Genomic DNA, 21,799 nt, shown 5'->3' with positions numbered 1-21,799 from the left:
CTGAAGGGTCTCTTCAAATCAAAGCAGGGGCTTCTCTGGCTAGACTTAGCTGAAAATCATGTACGTCTGGCCTACTACTCCTGCCCACCTTAACTCTTTTTCCATTTACTAGACTTCAGAGGTCAGAAATCCTAATGGGACACCACAGTAGCTGATGCACAGCTCTCCATAGCACAGTGTAGGCTATCAGTATTCTCTTGCTGTCGGTGGCCTCTTCCTCCATGAGGAATTGAGAATGCCTGCTGTCTTTCCAGGAGGTGTAAGTACAGTTGAATGTGTGTTTACTGTTCCTCTCATGCCTGGTCTACCCTGAGGTTATATCTACCCCTCCTCCCCCCCAATTAACCACCTTACATGAAGGGTCAGGTTGCCTGGTCTTTGCAATGGCACCAACAAGTTCTAGAATCAATTAATTGAACTCATTTTAGAACTGGTTAGCAGTGTTCCTTGTAAGCTGACTGCTTGGGTGGCCACCCAGAAGAGATTCAAATGCTGCCTAGCTGATTAGCAGAATGCCTGAAGCCAGCAGCATGTGTTTCTATTAGTGGTGCACATCTGCATATGCCTTGGTGCACATAATGAAATTTATTTAGCATATGGATGGAAAAAATTAGAGGGAACACTGCAGGTTTCCTAACGGGTTGCACATGGAGGGAGGGGATTTAAAGATGAGAAATCCTTATCTGAGAGAGGGCATTGCCTAACATGGTGTGCATTTTCATCACAAACAGTATGTTTCAAGCTGTGCAGCGTGACTGATGTGAAGTGCAAGGAAAGAGGTCAAATATAGTGTTACTTCTGTACTTACAAGTAGCCTGAGGGCCCTAGCAGTTAACATGTAGCAGGCAGCATATTCATTGGAGCAGTGGTCCCCAATACGGTGCCTGCGGGCGCCATGGAGCCCACTGGGCCATTTCTGTTTACCCGCCGAGTGATCGGGGCTGGCCCTGCCCCCGGGCGCGCGGCGCAGGGACTGGCCCCAAAAGGTTGGGGACCACTGCATTGGAGAAATAGATGTCAGATGTAGCATACTGCTTGTATAATTTCTACAACATTTCATTGAAAATGACACATTACTGCTCTTTGGAGCCTTTTGTCCAAGATTCTCACAGCACTGCACAAATCTTATGCCCCACGTCACCCTGGTGAGATGAGTAAGCAGTATTATATGGCTAGGTTAAATGAGAGGCATCAAGAGATTAGGGTTTGTCTAGGTTACAAAGCAGGCTGGTGGCAGAGGCAGGAATGGAAATATGGGAGTGCTGATTTCCAGTGATCCTCTTGGTAACTAGGTCATGATTTCATGCATATTTTGAAATTGTATAAATAACTGAGAGCAGCCAGAACTAGGCATATCCTGTAAATGTAGGACAAGTGGTGTAGATAAGTAAAATAGTATCCTTTTTTTTTCAGTTTTCCTCCATGATGATCATAGTTACCTTTTAAGTCATAGCAGTGGAGTAGCAGGAATATGTTGTACTTTGTCAGGCTCATTGAAGTCTATATTTGTAGGATGTACCCATTCTTTTTCTACTGGGCAGGGCAAAATTAGCCATTCTGCCAGGTGTGATTACTATTCCTCTGTAACTTGATTCTCTCTTTCCTTGATTCTGTTTTAAGTTGGCATCAAAGTCCTCTGAAAGAGTTTGATAGATTTGACTGCTATTTTCTCTCTTGATGATCTGTTTATACTTTAAGTGGAAGCCTCTTTAAAATTGTTTCAGCAAAAGCAAGCCATCAAGACGAATCAACCCAACTCCAGTGAGTGCTGAGCGCCCCCTCTCAAAACCTAAGATGTGTTTCACATCCACACCAGTCAGCCAGTCTCCCGCTGCTTGGTTTCCGTCTGGGACCAATCTTGACACCTTTGCTGCTATCCAGGAAGGGAACGTTACCTCCGTAACAGGAAGCAGTCTTCAAGAGGAGAGGGAGATGCTGAAGAAAGAACGGTACAGTATAAAGGGGGGAGGGGTATTTCATCTGTAGGGAATCAAGCTTTTCCATTACAGGCAGTCCCCGGGTTCTGTACAAGATAGGGACTGTAGGTTTGTTCTTAAGTTGAATCTGTATGTAAGTTGGAACTGGTGTCAGCCGCTGCTGAAACTGATCAGTTTCAACCGCGGCTGAATCTGGATGCCAGTTCTGACTTACATACAGATTCAACTTAAGAAACCCAGGCGTCCCCAAGTCAGCTGCTGCTGAAACTGATCAGCGGCTGATTCCAGGAAGCCTGGGGCAGAGCAACTCTGCCTTGGGCTTCCTGTAGTCAGCCACTGGTCAGTTTCAGCAGCGGCTGACTTGGGGACGCCTGGGGCAGAGCAGCTGGGGTGCTGCTGGGTTGCTCCAGTAGCACGGCTCCTCGGCGCTACTGGAGCAACCCAGCAGCACCCCAGCTGCTCTGCCCCAGGCGTCCTGATTCAGCCGCTGGTGAAACTGACCAACAGCGGCTGAATCAGGACGCCTGGGGCAGAGCAGCTGGGGTGCTGCCGGGTTGGTCCAGAGCGGCACTGCGGGACCAACCCGGCAGCCCCCAGCTGCTCTACCCCAGGGGTAGGCAAGAAAAGCCTGGTCTGCTGCGGGGGCGGGGCACTAGCTGCACCCCCCCCTCCCCCCAGCAGACCAGGGAGACGGGGGTGGCGGGACCACCCAAGTCCTCCACGGCTTTGCTCCATCTCCCTAGTCTGCTGACCTGGGAGATGCGGAGCAAAGCCGCAGAGCACGCGGGCAGCGGGACAGTCCAGGCGTGCCGCGGCTGTCCCAGTGCTGGCGTGCTCCGAGGCTTTGCTCCCCATCTCCCTGGTCTGCTGGTCAGACCAGGGAGACGGGGAGCAAAGCCGCGGAGCACGCCCGCAGCGGGACAGCCCGGTCACGCGCTTGGGCTGTCCCGCTGCGGGCGTGCTCCGAGGCTTTGCTCCCCGTCTCCCTGGTCTGCTGGTCGGGAGACGGGGAGCAAAGCCGCGGAGCACGCCTGCAGGGGGACAGCTCAAGCGTGCCCGGGCTGTCCTGCTGCGGGCGTGCTCCAAGGCTTTGCTCCCCGTCTCCCTGCAGACCAGGGAGACGGGGAGCAGCTTTTCTCGCCCCGGAGGACGGGGGCGGCGGACCGTGCACATCTGGGCGTCCCGCCGCTCCCGTCCTCCGGGGCGAGAAAAGCCCCGTTTAACTGCGGATCCGACATAAGTCGGATCCGCGTAACTCCGGGATTGCCTGTATTACAACTCTACCAATAAGCTGAAATTAACAGAAAATATTCAGACTAGTTTGTATTTGTTTAATCAAAAATTAAGCTAAAAGCCGGTGAGATGAAAATGAATGTGGTATCAGACATACATTTCCAAATTCAGCCTTCACTCCTCACTTAGTTGTGCTTGTACTCTGCTAAGTGACTCTGGCATCATATTGGTCCTGAATTTATGGTATTTCAGTTAGTCCTTATTGCATTAATGCAAAGTTCTGAGAGTTAGACTGTACCCCTAAGCATATCTGTGTAACACTGTAGTCTTCAGATGATGCTTTGTTTTACCTATTCAAAGTTACTGAAAGCTAGTGGGTGAACATAGGTGTAATGTGGTAGGTATTATTCCTGGTATAGGACAGAGAGGTTGAGTGATTTGCCTAAAGTCACATTATGAACAATAGCAGTTCTGTGCCTTAACCACAAGACCATTGTTTATCATTTGGTAGGAATTGGATGTATTAGGTAATAAACCTATTTCCTACATTGAAACTGCATTAGATTCTGTAAATTTATTGATCAATTCTTACGGGAATCCAAGCAGACCATATAGTGAAGAATTTTTCCTACATTGACTGTAGTGTGTGTCATCTTCAATTCCCCTGTAAGTCACTGACTTTGAATTTCAGATACAAGTTGCTGCAGCAGACATCTCCTGGAGGGCTATCTCTGGATCCCAATACGCCTACCACGCCTAATTACAGTTGGAGTTCAAGCCTCGCTACTGATAGCCAGCTAGTGACCTGTGCAGATGTCAGTAAGGTCTCCTGCAAGAAACAGCTAGAAAATCTGGCTCAGCTCTATTCATCTTGTATAGCAGGTAAAGAACTGGGAGAAGTGAGATGACTGTGGTATGGAATATCTTTTTAAATTCTATTTCCAGAGTGCACCAATGACTTAATACATGTATTTCCTGAAAAAATGAACGGAGACCTCCCACCTACTCAAAAGACTATATCTACCCCTACTGGGTAGAAGCCTAGAAAATTCTATGGGCCCTACATGATTATCTGAATCTCAGAACTCTTGAATTGTATTGGCCCAGCTGGTAATGTGGAGAGAGACCAGGTCTCTCCCTGACTATTCTTATTAAGTTGAAGTGATTTAGAAGCAGTTTTCAATGGCTACCTTTCATTTAACTTTTGGGGGTTGGAGTGGAGGTAAAATACTTGCTTTCTGAAATGCAACTACACAAATGAACTTGGCTGTGTATCAGCATTGTTGAGTCCTGTCTGAGACTGGAAGTTTGAGATTTGATTATCCTTGTTAACATAGATTAATGCTGAGTATCTAACCATTTTATCTCATTACTTCTTCCAGAAAACCTGGTTCCAAATATTTTCCTGGAGCTGTTCTTTGTTCTGCAGCTGCTAACATCCAAGGGAACGACAACTTTGGAAGATGGCGAGAATGATCTGGAATTCAGTCAAGGATGTAAAGGTTAGCAGTGCTACTGAATGGAGACTAGGTTACCACCAGGACTGGTAATGGGATACAAAGCATATCACCTCTGATTCAAGGGGTTCAAATTCAGTGTCAGGGAATTAGTGACCAAAAGTCACTAAACTGAAGACTGAGGCCTGTATTGGGTGAATTAGCATGTTTTAGTGAGAGGTGTGGAATACGGCATTTGGGTAAAGAATAAAAAGTCCTAAAAATTTGCTTACTACAAAAAGACCAGTGTCTATCTTTTATAAGTATCAGAGGGGTAGTCGAGTTAGACTGAATCCGCAAAAGCGGCGAGGAGTCCTGTGGCACCTTATAGACTAACTGAAGTGTTGGAGCATAAGCTTTCGTGGGCAAAGACCCACTTCGTCAGATGCATGACATGCATCTGACGAAGTGGGTCTTTGCCCACGAAAGCTTATGCTCCAACACTTCAGTTAGTCTATAAGGTGCCACAGGACTCCTCGCCGCTTTTATCTTTTATAAAGCTCCTGTTAATATCAGGAGACGTTCCCCGAGGGAGCAAAGGGTGCATTTAGCTGAAGCTTATAGACCAGGCAAGAGAAGGTAAGTTTAAAAAAAAAAAGTTGATGCATCCTCCATCAAACTAGTTTGATGGAAGGAATGGATATTTTATAATCTTGGAGGCTATTGAAACCAGGTTATGTTAGCTCATTGTTATTGCCTAAGTTCTCTATGATTACCTGATAAAATAGATTTTCAGAGAGAAGAGTGATTTACCAGTTTTCTTCCTGCCATTGTTTCCTTCAAACCCAGAAATATTGCTGAACTCATACGTTTAAGGCATAGTTCTGCATAGGGATATGTGTGCAATTCCCACTAGTGGGACTTGTTCACATGTTTTTGGCAAGTTTGTACCTTACGATAAGCTAGTCGTCATCTTGGTTTTTGGGTAAGCTATGCATTCATGCAAGCCCTGTACATGTCTCACTCCCATTGACATCAGTGGAAATTCTATTACTTTGTAGGATTGACCCTTAAGAGGGATGCAGCCTCTTACCTAAGGCTCAGATTTAAGGAGTTTACATGAACACTCTGATCTGATTGATCAGTGTTAACTATGAAAGGTGAATAATTTTCTCCAATAAGAATACTGGTAACTATACTGATTGAAATAAGAATGTCCAGACTGGGTCAGACCAAAGGTCTGTCTAACCCAGTATCCTGTCTTCCAACATTGTTCATGCCTTCTGGGGCACTGGGCATTGTCCATAGCAGATAATCAAGTGGTCCATCCCCTGTTGCCCACTCCCAGCTTCTTGCAAAGAGACTAGGGACACTATACCTGCCTATCCTGGCTAATAGCCATTGATGGACCTATCCTCCATGAACTTGTATGTTTTTGTTAGAATCCTACTATAGTTTTGGCCTTTACAACATTATCTGGCAAAGAGTTCCATAGGTTGACTGTTGTGTGAAGAGATACTTCCTTTATGTTTGTTTTTAAACCTGCTGCCTATTAATTTCATGTGGTAACCCTATAATCTTGTTTTATGAGTAAATACTTCATTTTTTACTTTCTCCACATCAGTCATGATTTTATAGATCTCAATCGTATCATCCTTTACTCGTCTCCTTTCCAAGCTGAAAAGTTGCAGTCTTACTCATGTCTCCTCATGTGGAAGCTGTTTCCAACCCCTAATATCATTTTTGTTGGCCTTCTCTGTCCCTTTTCCAATTTCAGTTGTCTCTTGTGAGGTGGGATGACCAGGTATGCCCACGAGTGGCAATTAAATCCTAGGCTTCAAGGCAGGCTCCAGCTAATTACCACAGAGATGAGGAAGGTCGTCCTCTATTACACAACATTGTACAATTGGCCACATGTTAGAATGGTGTCTTCATAAGAGAGTTTTATCTTTGTGACATGTCAGGAAGGAGGATTTTGGTCTTGATGGACTAAATAAACCCTTGATGTGACCGGGTTTAGTAATTCTCGCATCCCTCTGAGTTAATTGCATTAGATTTTTCTATTCAGCTTCTGGATTTTCCACCGACTGTTAAACTCTATTTGTTTTCAGATGCAATGGAGAGGCAACATTTTCGAAATGTACACAACTGTGTTTATTTTGCTGTGCGGGTCTTGGATTGCCAATTTGCGTAAGTCAAACTTTTGTATTTCTTTTAGTGGGTTTGGAGAGTGTCAGAGTGTGAACGTGCAATAGAATGACACTGAGGTCATTTTAGGGGAAAGTGAGTAATTTGCCCAAATTTATGCACTGAATTAATGACTTGGCTGACTTAAAAATTAGGACCTTTCTTTGTGGTGGCTTTTATCCCATTATGCTTCAGTATAAGTGGCCCCACATGAAGGTGGTGGATTATGACAAAAAGCACCCAAAATTCAGTTGGAATCATAGAACTGGAAGAGACCTCAGAAGGTCATCAAGTCCAGCCCCCTGCTCTAGGCAGGACCAATTCCAACTAAATTAACCCGGCCAGGGCTTTGTCAAGCCGAGACTTAAACACCTCTAGGGATGGAGACTCCACTACTTTCCTAGATAACCCATTCCAGTGCTTCACCACCCTCCTAGTGAAATAGTTTTTCCTAATATCCAACCTGGACCTCTCCCACCGCAACTTGAGACCGTTGCTCCTTGTTCTGCCATCTGTCACTACTGAGAACAGCCTCTCTCCATCCTCTTTGGAACCTCCCTTCAGGAAGTTGAAGGCTGCTATCAAATCCCCTCTCACTCTTTGCTTCTGCAGACTAAACAGACACAAGTCCCTCAGCCTCTCATAAGTCATATGCTCCAGCCCCCTAATCATTTTGGTTGCCCTCCGCTGGATCCTCTCCAATGCGTCCGCATCCTTTTTGTAGTGGGGGGCCCAGAACTGGACACAGTACTCCAGATGTGGCCTCACCAAAGCCAAATAAAGGGGAATAATGACGTCTCTGGATCTGCTGGCAATGCTCCTCTTAATGCAACCTAATATGCTATTAACCTTCTTGGCTACAAGGGCACACTATTGACTCTCATATCCAGCTTCTTATCCACAGTAACCCCAAGTCCTTTTCTGCAGAACTACTACTTAACTGTTTGGTCCCCAGCTTGTAACAATGCTTGGGATTCTTCCGTCCCAAGTGCAGGACTCTACACTTGTCCTTGTTGAACCTCATCAGATTTCTAGTGGCCCAATCCTCCAATTTGTCTAAGTCACTCTGGACCCTATCTCTGCCCTTAAGCGTATCTACCTCTCCCCCCAGCTTAGTGTCATCCGCAAACTTGCTGAGGGTGCAATCCATCCCCTCATCCAGGTCATTAATAAAGATATTGAACAAGTGGAATATCTAGTGGAATGCTTCATATGCCACCAGAACAGAAAAAATGGGCTTTTTCCTTTGTTACCTACATGGGATTATGGCATTTGTAGTGTATCCTGTTGATGCCAGTAGGATCCAGATCTCTGGTGACTAGTTGTTAAACGTGTGCTTGCAGTGTATATACTTTATTTAAATTTTCTCCCTCAATCTTGTGTGCCATGTGTGTTCTCTTGACAGAATTATTTCCCGTTTAGAAAAGGGAACATTGAAACTTCTGGCTGAGAATGAGCGGATTGCATCCTTTTCACCTGGCTTTCATGAGAGCCTTATGAAGGCTTATGAAAGCAGCACAGCCAAGGTAAAAAATGAATAGCCCTTAAGGGGTTAAAGATATGAAATTCCAAGACATTTCCAGTAATATGTTTGCCTTGCTCTCCCTTTCCACGGTCAGTTTGACTGTTCTGATATCTGTTCATCCTGCTCTGGGATGTCACTTCTCAGTTTATTTGAAGACCATGTTAAAACTATGCTTCCTTGCCCAGATTGAACCTGTGAATTGATTGCTAGGGTCAATAATTTGTAGCTGGGAATTCCTTTAACTAACTTGTATTTCGATTAGGGTGAAATCCTGACTCCATTGAAGTCTGTGGCAAAACTTGTGGTGTTTTTGGTAAAACGCTTAATCTACTCTATACCTTGGTCCCCTGTGTGTTAATAAAAATAATAGAATGTGGGGGGTTGTACTTCCTGAGAGCAATATTGAGAATAAAATCAGCTGATAATTGTGGAATGCTTGTGAGGAGGGTCATATAAATAGCTAGAGGTAGCAGCTTTGTTGAAGCTGCCTCACTGATTGAAAGGTTTCCTTTCTTTCAGCTGAGGAGAGATGAAGACATGGGAATGCCCCGCTATTATTCTCACCTTCTCAGAATCCCTTTTTTCTTTGAGTGCTTGCTCATGTCCATTGCATGTTAGGGGTATGTGTTTGCCACATGCGTCAATGCCAGAAGTTATTTCCTTAGCAGTATTTGTAGGGTAGCAGCTCTGGCAACACCTGGAGTGGTGTCCTTATGGCACTATGCTCCTGTCTACCCCTCTTCCCCCCCCCCCCCCCCAGTTCTTTCTTGCTGCCAGTGAAGATGCTTATGGGTACTGGGATTAGTGTGTGGGGGTTGCTGCAGCAACTCCTGACTTTAAGTGGTTTCCATTAGATACAGGATTTACAGTTTATTTCAATGTTCACAGCACCTTCAGTATAAAAATTGTTCCAGTAACCCTGACAGTGCTAGAACTATTTGCTGCCTTGTGCTAGCTTTGTTAGTCATTCTGCCTAACAGCCTCTTCCTTTAAAATAGTTCATAGTTACAGTTAAGGATGTTAAGGACTAGTCGACTATCCGGTAAGAAAATGCTTATTGGCTAGTCAGTCAACTAGTCGATTTCCCCTTCCTTGCTGCCTCTATCAGACTGACCCCAGGCTCCATGAGGACGCTGTGGCTTTGAAATGCACAAGAGCCCCTGCTGGGGACTCTTGTACATTTTAAAGCTGGCATGCTGCGTGCAGCCTGGATTCAGTGGGACTTCCCATTGGCCCGGGCTGCACGCGGAGTTCTGCATTCCTCCTTCGAAATGTACAAGATCCCCAGCGGAATGTGGAAATGCCTGTCGAGTAGTAGATGGAAATTTCATCTACTACTTGACTAGTCAATTAACTGCAATTTTCCATCCTTAGTTACAGTTAGCCCTTAGTAGTTTTAGTTAGCAGTTTGTCCCAAATGGGACTTTGCATTGGGATGGGTAATGCCCTGATCCCCAGGTATTAAGCCATGCGATCACTGTAAGTGTCCCATGCCCATCAGCAACCCTCATAGCAGCTATCTGAGAGAATCTGGGAGAAGGACACATAAGTAACAGGTTTCACATTTGTAAGTCGTTTAAACCTAGGACAAAGAGGGAGAGGGACATTTGTCTCCAAGTGCCCCTATGGAGTTGGCATTAACTGTGGCACCAGAGCAGAGGTCCAAATCAGCCCTAAGCACCACAGCATTGGTGTGGAGCACCCCACTGGCACCAACTTCTTGATGGCACTGGTCTCCCTCCTAACCCTTTCCAAGAAGTCCAAGGAACTTACAAGGGGAAGATCTCCCATTTCCTGTAAAGGAGAGGGAAAGGCTGGAGGAGAGCCAGCACTTGCATTGGCTAACTCAATTTCTCCATAAGGGAGTCAGGTACAAGCTCAAGTTGAGTGGTCTAGCCTCCCTCCCCCTCTTCGTCCCCCAAACCCAGCAGTTTATGGTGGGGCCCTGGCCACTACCAGTTTGCAGTCCTCCTATTTGGCTTGGCAACTTCACTGAGTGCTCACCAAGTGCATGTCCGTGGTGTCTGCTTACTTGAGATGCAGAGAGTACAGATTTACCTGTACCTCAATGACTGACTTGTCAAAGGCCCCAAGTCCAAAGGAATGTTCGGGAACTACTGACCACTTGTGGATGTCTTGGCCTGGTCATGAACTCTGAAGCCCACACACATCCCTGTATGTAGGATAGAATTTATTGGAGTCTTACTGGGCTCCATTCACACCAGGGGTTTCCTGCCACAGGACAGGTTTCAGGCCTGGTTGAGCGTCGTCGTAGAAGTGTCTGCATTTCCCTTAACACCCAGAGTATGCCTGTGCTTGTTGGGACATTTGGAAATGTATCAGATGCCATGCCAGGCTCTACATGCGCACCCTTCAGCAATGGCTGACTTCCACCTACTCTCAATCCAGGGATCACCTGGACAAGCTCGTCACCATTCCCTTGGCAGTACTTACCTTGGTATGGTGGTGGATCAGGAGCGAAAATGTCCTAGGAGTGCCGTTGACAGCCCTGCTTCCTCTGAGTTGCTCCAGAATGCCTCAGACCTCAGCTGGGATGTGCACCTTCGAGGTGCTGTTGTGTACCTGGGGCTCAGTGAGAGATGTTGCCCATGTCCCTTCTATGACCCACCCTCCTTCCTCACTGTCAAAACTTCTGGCAAGAAGGAACTGAAGGTGGAGGGAGCGCATGGCGCCTGTTATACCTTGTGATGTGGGTGCTACTTCAGGGATTGCCAGAGCATTCCCCTATGGATGCTGCTAAGGGTAAAACTTCCAGCACTGGTGATGTGGTGAGCACACATCCCTAATATGGAAAGAAATGTGGAACGCATCTCGAAGAGCACCAGTTATGAAACAGGTGACTGTATTTTTTGAGCTGACATGCATTGAGTTATTGTGAATGGCTATTTCTCCAGGGCATAACCCTGTTAGTTTTGTTCTCCTGGTCTCAGGATAGTTCCTCAGGATAGGAGATGCCCCATACCATCCTCTTTAGTGACTGCCTTTTCCGCACTAATGCTGACTAAGAGTTAATCATTTGTGGTTGTAAAATGAGTTTCTGAACAGCTTGACTGTGGTAATACCTAAGTTCACATTAATTTCTTTTTATCCTTCCAGCTGTTGGGCTGTGTCAAATCAGGGAACTGCATTATACTAATGGAATCTGTTGTATGTTCATAGGTATCCCTCCTGCTGCCTTCGTCTGTACAGTTTGTTTCTTTCCAGCCAGAAACTGACAATCGCTCTAACTTTCCAAGTGACAGGGCTTTTCATATATTTAAGAAACAAAGGTAAATGTCCTCCAGTTTGTGTTTGGGGTATGATTTATCTAGGATTACGAGCAGTTGGTTACCGTAACATCCAGCAGGACTGCCTGTATAAAACATAGTGGGGATAGGCTTGGGAATGTTTTGCTGTAAAAACATAGGCCGTTACTATTTACAAAGGAATTAGAACTGAACTTCTTCAAAGAATGGAAGCCTTAATTCTGCAGTTGTTGTTGATGTGCCAATGCAACACAGTTCTGGTTTAACTCTGCCTTGGGAGCTGCTCCTTTCTGTGTATCTCCTATTTTGTGGTGGGAGTCTGGCAGGGCACTTCCTGTTGACTTCTTTTTTCCTGTAGAAGTGATTTCATGTGGTTCCTATGTTCTTCACTTCTTTGAGGGATCCACTCCACTGGTTCACTTGCTTATCTGACCCCTAATCTGCCTAATGAAATGAATGTTTTGGTCATTATGTCTGAGTTTAAGCAGAGCAGTGTCAGTGCTGTGCTGCAGAATGAAACTAATAATTTCAATGGTGATTGTCACTGCTGCAAAATGGTAAGCTATATGAGGCCTTGGCAATGTGACTTATTCCATTTGGAGTATAGTCCATTGAAATGTTGGCTGGGCTTTCAGTTGCTATTGGTTCAGATGTTGAAAGCTCAGGACTTGATATATGTTTGCATCTTTGGCTCAATAGGGACATCTTTTATGAATTGCTACGTGAGTGGGAGGATAACCGTGAAAAACCAGGCTGGGACTTCGAAATTGTTCTTGGCAACAGGATCAGGTAGGCAACTGATATTGCAGCTCTGATGTGCTAATGGGAAATACAGTTAAAAGTTGTTTTTGTCCCAGAAGCTAGTAGACCCACACATGGCATGGAGTTAATTATAAAGAAGCTGTTACTGTAAAGTACCATGTTTGGGAGCAGACTAGACTAATAGACTTCAAGTCCAGGAGAGACCATTATGATGATCTAGTCTGACTTCCTCTATATTGCAGGTGACTGAACTTCGCCCACCCACTCCTGAAATAGACCCCAATCTCTGACTGAGTTACTGAAATCCTCAAATTATTGCTTAAACGATTCAAGTAACAGAGTATTCACCATTTACTCTAGTTTACACATTCAAGTGACTCCTACCCCATGCTGTAGAGGAAGGCAACCCACTCAGCACTGTCTCTGCCAAGTTGATCTGGGAGAAAATTCCTTCCTGACCCCAAATATAGCCATCAGTTAGACTCTGAGCAGGTAGTCAAGACCTACCCACCGGACACCTGGGAAAGAATTATCTGTAGTTACTCAGAGCCCTGCCCATGTAGTGTCTCATCTCCAGCCATTAGGTAATTTTTGCTACTGGCAGTCACCAAAAGGCACATGTCATTGTAGGCTGTCCTATCATACCCTCCCTTCCATACGTTTATTAAACTCAGTCTTAAAGCCAGCTATATTTTTTCCCTCTGCTGCTTACCTTTGAAGTTCTGAAGCAGTCTTCCGTTCTCTGATGGTTAGAAATATTTGTCTAATGTCAAGCCTAAACTTGTTTGTTGTTTGGCTAGTTTATATCCATCTGTTCTTGTGTCCACATTGCTGCTTAATTTAAATATCTCCCCTTCCTCCCTAGTATGTATTCCTTCGATATATTTATAAAGAGTAATCATAGCTCTCCTTCAGCCTTTTGGTTAGGCTAAATAAGCCAAGCTCTTTGAGTGTCTTCTCAGAAGGTAGATTTTTCTCTTCCTCTGGTCATAGTAGCCATTGTTTCATCTGCTCCAGGTTGAATTTGTCTGTCTTAAACATGGGAGAACAGAATTGCACATAATACTCCAAATGAAGTCTCACAAGAGCCTTGTATAATAGTACTAACACTTCCCTGCCTCTACTGGAAATACCTCTCCTCAATTCATTCTGGGGATTTCATTAGCCTTTTTCATGGCCACATCACATTGAAGGCTGATAGTCATCCAGTGATCAGTTAATACACCCAAGCCTTTCTCTTCCTCCATCCAAGTGATGAGGCCCCATCTTATAGCAAAAATCTATATTTGTCCCTAAATGCATGATTTTGCACTCTGCACTATTACATTACATTTCATTCCATTACTCCCATTTTACAAGGTCATCCAGATTATCTGGTGTGATGTTCTGATTCTTCTCCCAGCTTTGTATCATCCACCAATTTTATTAACTCACTGTTACTTTGTGCCAACATCTGTAATAAAACTTAAATAAGATTGGTTGCAAGACTGATTCCTGAGAAACTCTGCTAGTAACCTCTCTCCAACCTGACAGTTCACCTTTCAGTATGACACATAATAGTCCTCCTCTTTAACCAGTTCCTTATCCACCTTTCAGTTTTCATATTAAGCCCCGTCTTCTCCAATTTAACTGATTGTCCTGCACCTTTCAGGGAGGCATATTTGGCTGCCTGGCTGAATGAAGGAAATAGTGCTTTATGGAGCGGAGGAAGGGGGTAAAAACTGCTGCAAAAGGAATCAGTGTGGTTACTACTTGTTCCCTAGGGATGCAGGGTTTTAAAGGGGCAGCCCTGAGCCCAAAGCATCCCTTTTACAATGCAGCAGGCTGAAATAGGGCCTATCCACCCTTTAGGTTATAAAATACCAGGTCTTTGGTCAAGACCTGCTTTGGGCATTACAATAGCTGCCCCTTTTGGGGTTTGGGAGGGGCAGGTCTGAGAAGGAATTTTTCCCTTTACCACCCAAGGGTGGTAAGTTGGAAGTTTTTTTGCTTTCCTCACAGTGGGTTTAGGAAGAGCTATGTTCTTGCATGGCATGTAAGGCATATGTTGTGACTCGTTATGTAAGTATAGGGTAGATGTTCATGCAGATACTCCATAGGACAGGTATACAGTTGACCAGATAAATGGCTTGGAAAAGGGCTTAAAAAGAGGTATGTGTTAAAGAAACAAAAGTGTGTGTGTTTGGGGACTCAAATGATTGGTACAGCCGGGAGCCAGCCTTCCATTTTTATAACCCTCTTTCTACCTCCTGTGATGGGCAAGGCCCTGACAATGGGTTTGCTGGAGTGACCTGGATGGAAAAAGAGTGGGAGCAGGTATGAGCCTCCCCACTTCCACAGGTTTGATGAGGCCTTGGCAATGGATTTGGTGGTGCACCTATATGGAAAAAAGAGGGAGAGCTAGTAAAAGCCTCCCTCTTCCCCCCAGTAATTACTGTGCTGTAGGGATGTGAGTGACTAGTCGACTAGCTGACCAGTTCGAGGGGTGGGGGGAGGAACCTGTGCTGGGGCGGGAGCTGGCTTAAAAGCCGGTTCCCCCAAGCACCTTCTTCGCAGGGGGCTAGCAGGGACCAGCGTGAGCTTGGACTGTTGTGCTTCTGCTTTTTAAATGTATTAGGAGCCAGTGAGCCTCCCCCCTTATCGACTAATTGAGTGTCAATTAGTGATTAAACTAAATTTAACATCCCTACTGTGCTGTACACTTTTTATCTGCCAAGTAGTATCAGACATCTAATAATAAAGTTGCAGCCTGATTAATCCCATTTCAAAATTCTTTTTCTTTGATATAGTCAGACAATTTTTCATTGGGAAATGTATCCGATGCCTTACTGAAATCCTAAGTAAATTATATCTACTGCATTTTCTTTGCTTAAAAAGTCAGTTATTTTCCCAAAGGAGATCAGATTGGTCTGGCATGTTTCACCTTTTGTAAAACCATGTTGTGTGTTTTCCTGATTACCATTCGCCTCTGTCCTTAACTACTTTCTCTTTCAAAATTTGTTCCAAGACCTTGCCTTGTTCCAAGACCTCGTTGAGGGCAAACTAAGAGGCCTATAGTTTCCTGGATTACTTTTTTCTTTTTCTTAAAAATAAAAACAATAGAATAGCAATTCTTCAGTTGTACGGTATGTGTGATGGAACTCCCCCACCCCCTTCCATGCTTTATGAAATGGTCTTATAAACACAAATATGTATAACTCAAAGATGTTTAGGACAAATTGCCTCATGTAACCTATCCATCTTTATGTCTTAATCCACTGGATCTGTTTCTTATTTTGGTATGTCTCAGTCTTGTGTGTAAAATTAGCCATGGAGTATGGAATGGTTTATGGTTGCTAAATGTGTAAATGAAAGCCATCAATGGGAATTCTGCTGCTGGGAGGCCTCAGTGTCTGGGCAATTGTATGCAAATAGCCTTTTGTCTTTAAGCTTTAGCTGTGGCTGGTAGGGACTGGCCGGGTGACTTCTCATGCATAAAGGGAATCTTTAAAAACAGTAGGAATGTACGAGTGTTTGGCTTAAAAGAAAAGGAAGCTTTTCTTCACTCAGCGCAGTCAACCTGTGAAACTCCTTGCCAAACGATGCTGTGGAAGCTAGGACTTTAACAGGGTTCAAAAAAGAGCTAGATATATTCGTGGAGGTTAGGTCCATCACTGGCTATGAGCCAGGATGGGTAGGAATGGTGTCCCTAGCCTCTGTTTCTCTGGAGATGGGTGACAGGGGTGGGGACCACCTGTTGTGTTTTTTCTCCCTCTGGGGCATCTGGTATTGGCCACTGCCTGCAGACAGGATACGGGGCTGGATGGACCATTGGTCTAACCCAGTATGGCCGTTCTTATGTCTTTGGCTGGCTGGACACCAGAGGGAAGGAACAAAAGGCCCCTGGGTGAAGAACAGCCCTGGTTTTGAAAGGCTTAGCTGGGAAATGAATAGTTTTAGGGTGAGTTTTATAATTTTGTACTGAAGATTTAGTGTTAGAATTAGCGAAGCGTTTTCTGTTACTTTTAATTTGTAATCTACTTTGCTCTGCCTGTTCTCACTTATAACCACTTAAATCCTACTGCTTATACTTAATAAAATCACTGTTACTTACTGTCAAGCCCAGTGTAAGTAATTATTACCTGGGGAAGCAATCAGTGTGTACATTGTCCCTTTTCATTGTTAAAGGGGGCTTACCTAAATAATTCTTTTGGGGTTCCGATCCCATTTGGGGAGTGGTATCCTGGGAAGTTGGGCCCTAAACTGCATTTTCCTTAGACCGGAAGAGATTTAGACCAAGCCTTGAGAAGCCCCAGAGAGCAGGAAGGCAAGGAGCAGTGGCCTTGTCAGTACTCCAGGAAGCTGCCTCCCCAAGGGGTCTTCTGTGTCCTCACCCCATCACAATATGAACCTCAGGTTTATAGATTAAATGTTCTTGCTATGGGGTTTGCAATTTCACCTGCCACTTCTAATATTCTTGGAAAGAGAGAATTCAAGGCCCCGTGAAGCTGAGTTGAGTTTGACTTCCATCTTGGATATGATGATTTCTACCCCCATATCTCTGTTGACATTAGTCAATTTGTCACTACCCCATAACTCTTACTTTGCCTCTGTTTTAATGAGGTTAATGATTTGTTCAGGTGTTGGGCCATGCCTTTAATCACACCCCATCCTCAGTGTTTAGCAGTGTCACTTCTGCTTTCCTTGTTTGCTTATTTATATGTCATTGGAAGGTATAGGTTTTAAAGAAGTCACATTGTGCTTCTGTGATAGCTGTATGTAGAATCTGTTTTGACTGATTTTAGCAGTTTATTTTCTTTCCCAGGGCTATGATGAATCACCTCACAGCAGCCTATAATCACAGCCACTTTGCCAGGCTTTTTCAGAAACAGCTTATCCAGGTAAATAACTTATTGTATTTTTCATAAATAGAGCAGTTTTGCTAAGCTATAGCAAAATGTAACCTATTATTTATATGTTTGTACACATACTTTTTGCTGTAATTGAACACAAGCAATGAGAATTATTTGAGGGAGTGGGGAAAATGGATATCTCATAGGCAGAATTAAGGCATTAGGGAGCCTTTCTCTTCTATGCTGGATTTGAAGTGATAGTCTAGATTTGTAGACCCATTATCTAATGACTTTTGAATGGGTTGTGTAACGTAAGTTTGTTCCATTACAGTTCCCAATGGACAAATGTCCACATCCTAATAGACACACTCAGGAATTAATCAATGACAGAGATTGGATTACTCAGTCTATTTCTACCTCTGAGATGATTTGTGTGTTTTGTAGCACACTGATAGGGCTGTGTAAGGAGCTAGGAATATACTGAGGGCTTTGGTCTTGACAGCTGTTCACCTAGCACATTTTACCAACAATAAAAATTAATATATTTGCAATTTAAAAAGTTTAGAAGTAGATGTATATCTGTTTCAGACTTGCCCAATTAAGTTTGTTGTGTTTCTCAGTGGAACTAATTGTGGTTGCTGGATCCAGATATGATGGCCCCAAATTTGGCTTAATTATGCCAGGAAGATGGTGTTCTGTCTAATTCTTTTACATGCTAACCTTCCAAGTAATGTATGAGATCACTGTAAGTGAAAGAGAATTTTCTGCTTGTTTGCTTTGTGTATAGTCTTGTCCATTGCTGATCCTGTATTGCTGGTCAGTTTCTCTTGTTTGTGGGTGGTCTCCATTTACATAGCACAATTGAGAGGAGTATTTTAAAAAAATCTAACCTAGGGATGTTAAGAGATTAACTGGTTAATCAATAAGCTTGATGATTATCAGTTTCTGTTAAGGGGTAAGATTGCCAGTGTCTCAGCATGCTTACCCAGTATGTCCAGGGTCCCTTTTGGGCTGCTGGCTCAGTGCCTGCTGCTGCCATTCCTGGAGCTCTGCTGCTATCCACCATGCCTGTGCACTTGGCATACCATCTGGCACCCTGTGCCAGAACTTTGCTGCAGTGAGGTGTGCCAGCTGCTGGGACCGAATGTGCTAGCATTCTGGGCAGCAGCAGAGACACAAGCATGATGTTCTTGTACTACACCAGAAGCCGGGGCGGGACACCTATGCAGGCGGCAGCAGAGTCCTGGAGGTGGTGGTGGCAGCAGTGGGGATCTGCAAATACCAGGGCAGCAATGGAGCTCTAAGTAAAACCTGGGGTGCTGTAGCGCACACACCCACACACACGTACCTGTAGTTTGCTGAGTAAACATTTAATTGATAGTTACTGTTTTTTAAAAGTGTGGCATAATCTCTAGCTGTAATCTGTGGGATATGTAGATTGTAGTGTTTTTTTTGCCCTTAGGTATGATGTCCATCTGCATTTGGAAAGGAAGATGTCAGTTTGGATCTGTGCAAGTTTTTGAGAAGTTGATGGATTTCCACTCCACACAGCTGAATGCAGTGCCTTGCATGTTTAGAAACTTCAGGGGGTAGCCAAGTTAGTCTGTACAGGATAAACTTAAAAAACAACAAATGATCTTGGTAGCACTTTGTAGACTAAAAAAAATGTAGATGGTATCATGAGCTTTCGTGGGCACAGCCCAATTATTCAGATGACCATCTATATTTTTTGTTGGTCTATAAAGAGCTACCAGACCATTTGTTGTTTTTTTAAGTTTATCCTGTACAGACTAACTCGGCAACCCCCTGACGCTTCTGTATTTTAAAAGTTACTTAAATCCCTAATGAAAACACACACCCCGTATCAGAGGCAGCAAGGAGGAGCCGGCTTAAAAGTTGGTACTCCCAGCACCATCTGTACGGGGGGAGGAGAGGCAGGGGAGGCAGAAGCACAGTGTGAGGGGAGACTGCTTCAGTCCCCACTTGTGCTAGGTCCCAACTGCTGTGCCTCTGCCTTTAAAATGTGGGTAGCTCTTACTACATTTAAAAGGCAGAAGTGCAACCGAGATAGCATGCATGCCCCCACTCCCATCAACTAATCGAGTAGTCGATGGAAGTTCCATTGACTACTTGATTAGCTGATGAATCTAAATTAATATCCCCAATCTAAACCCACAACATTTTTTCGGAAAGATTTGGTAAAATGCAGTACCAAAAACTACTTGCAATGCATATTTTTAAATTTCTCAACTTGTAATCAAATCGGTGTCCCTTTAGGATGGGACTTTCAAAGGAGATTAAGGAATTAGCTACCCAGCTTACAAATTGGGTACCTATCTCCCTTAGTCACCTTTGAAAATATGACCTTTTCAATATATTTCTAATCTGAAAAGACTACTTCTGCAGATGTGCTCCCTTTGTGTCTATATAATTGTCATCTGTTGACTTAATGAGGAAAATACACATGAACTGCTCTGGTTCTGTAAGGCTAACAGAAGTATGCTAGCTAAGAGACTGGGGTCATCAACAAAGATGTTAACTAGTTCCAGTTGCAAGGCCAGGTTTCTCCCTTGGTTGCATCTGAGCATTCCTACTGAGATTGTAGAGTTTTCACAGGCTTTCTATAATAAGGCACTGGTATAACTGTCCAGAATTTGACCTGCTTAGACTTGTGTGATTTGTGACCATCTAGGGAGATTGTGGACTTCACATATTGGAGATATTTAAGAGCAGGTTAGACAGCCATCTGTCAGGAATGATCTAGGTAGCGCTTGGTCCTGCCATGAGGGCCAGGGACTTGATTTGATGGACCTTTCAAGGTCCCTTCCGGTTCTAGTATTCTGTGATATTTAGGAAGGTATCCAACTTGATTCTCAGAGTCCAGGGTGAATTTATGAGGTGGGCAGATGTAAAATTACTTTCCTTTATAATTTGAGTATATTCGGTTTAGAATTATTGAGATGTAATACATGTTAACGTCACCGTACTGTATTTTAAGGGGTGTACTTCTCATTGGGGTGCTAGAATTTAAAGCTGCATCCTTGAGGTGCCTAGGTAACTGATCAGCTTTGAGGGCTTGCTGACCTCTACCTTTGAGTGCTGAGCCACAGAGTTCTGTGTGGATGAGCTACTGCAAATAGTACTTAAAATCTGTGACACATTGAGGAGCCCCACGGAGCCTGGTCCAGATACATGCAGTAGATGACTGTGAGAAGTGCAGTCTTAAATAGTCCCGATCCCCGAGCCGGTGCACTAAACGGTGGAAGACTGAACTTTGGTTCATGCAGGTTGTATAGTTATCCATAGGATTTATATTCTTGCTATGTAATAAGCTGGTCTGGCCCAGAAGCCTAGTGGCCTCGTGTTATGTGTTGGATCTGGAGTCCATTCCTGAGACCACTAGGCTGGAAGGGTGTGGGTCTTGTGTGCTTTTCTATATATTCTCCCCTGCCCCCCTTGATTGTCTGAAGGAGGTAGCATTCAGAAGCTCTATAAGGAGCCATATCCAGTTCTTTGCGTTGGATAGGAAGCTCCTAAACCAAAAGTCTTTATACGGGGCAGAGTATGGATGGGGCAAGATATCCAAGATAAAAGAAAATCTTAAACTTCCCATCTCCCTCCTTTTTCCCCCCTCCTGAAGATGTGTAAAGGTCCTATTGGTGGTGGCACAAGTTGGGGTGATACCCCAGACCAGGATGTCCTAAATATGCTGGGTTCCGATAACCTGAACCGGCTGAAGAGGCTACAGGAGAGATTTGTCGTTCCTCAGAGCATCAGAGGGCCCTGCCCACCCCCTGCCTTCCCAGGGTGCCAGCAGTTCTTCAGGGACTTCATTCTCAGTGCAGGAAGGTTAGCTGCATATCACTGCTTCTGCCTTGGCTAAGTTTGGATGGTTGTTGGTTAATACCACTGGCTTGTGCCACAATTGGGGAGTTGACTGAGAGACTGGTCTTGGAACTCCAGGTCTTTGGGACAGTGGAGCCCTAGTGGGGATGTCTTCAAACTGCAGAAAGTTGTCATTTGCACTGCCCATTAAGTACTCCTGATTGGCAAAGTTACCAAATTACTCTTGTTTCCACTGGCACAATCCATCTTCCCCTCTTAAGAGTTACATCAGGCTAGTTCCTAGTTAGCTTACTACAGAATCAAACTGAATGTCTTGCCACAGGGGATCAGGATTTTCCAGAGCTACGAGGTGATTCAACAATGAACAGCAGGTGCTCTACATAGCTGAAGTGTTCCTCACAAGGTGATATTTAGTGCCCTGCAATGGAGTGTGAGGCTGCTACATGGTTAGCCCTTCAGTGCATAGATGCAGATCTCCCTTAGACTGCAACTGCAGTGAGTTTAGAGGACCTCACAATCTCATCTGTAGATCATCATTATTAGAACCAGCACACCATTGGAGAATAATGAGTCTCTGTTCCAGAGAAGCCCAAGATTAGAATGGAAGAAGTGTTAGTTTAATGTCGAGGTTGGCTAGTGTATTGACAGAGCTGTGTGCAGAGACTTTCCTGGAGTCTAAGAGCCAGACAGAGCCTGGGCAGACAGTGCTATTCTTGACCACACAATGTACTTGGAGCTTCCCTTAAATGAGCTGATGTTTTGTATCAACTCTCCC

At 44.5% G+C, this 21,799-nt stretch overlaps 1 protein-coding gene across 4 annotated transcripts in view; it reads left to right on the top strand.

Moving 5' to 3' along the window:
• Positions 1-21,799, top strand: part of CDAN1 (codanin 1) — a 58,121-nt gene that overhangs the window by 10,701 nt on the left and 25,621 nt on the right. For all 4 annotated transcript variants that reach the window (XR_012903455.2, XM_075927241.2, XM_075927240.2 and 1 more), the window contains exons 3-11: positions 1,725-1,949; positions 3,862-4,052; positions 4,553-4,672; positions 6,718-6,796; positions 8,199-8,319; positions 11,499-11,608; positions 12,284-12,373; positions 17,151-17,226; positions 20,819-21,027. Coding sequence is in view for 3 of the 4 variants with exons in the window: in XM_075927241.2 (XP_075783356.2) it covers positions 1,725-1,949; positions 3,862-4,052; positions 4,553-4,672; positions 6,718-6,796; positions 8,199-8,319; positions 11,499-11,608; positions 12,284-12,373; positions 17,151-17,226; positions 20,819-21,027 (1,221 nt within the window). In the remaining variant the exon portion in view is untranslated. The remainder of the gene's footprint in view (positions 1-1,724; positions 1,950-3,861; positions 4,053-4,552; positions 4,673-6,717; positions 6,797-8,198; positions 8,320-11,498; positions 11,609-12,283; positions 12,374-17,150; positions 17,227-20,818; positions 21,028-21,799) is intronic.

Source organism: Pelodiscus sinensis, chromosome 5, assembly GCF_052426305.1.
Source record: "Pelodiscus sinensis isolate ZL-2025 chromosome 5, ASM5242630v1, whole genome shotgun sequence".
NCBI lineage: Eukaryota > Metazoa > Chordata > Testudines > Trionychidae > Pelodiscus > Pelodiscus sinensis.
Note: the sequence above shows the minus strand (reverse complement) of the source record. Positions and strands in the feature narration are given on the sequence as shown.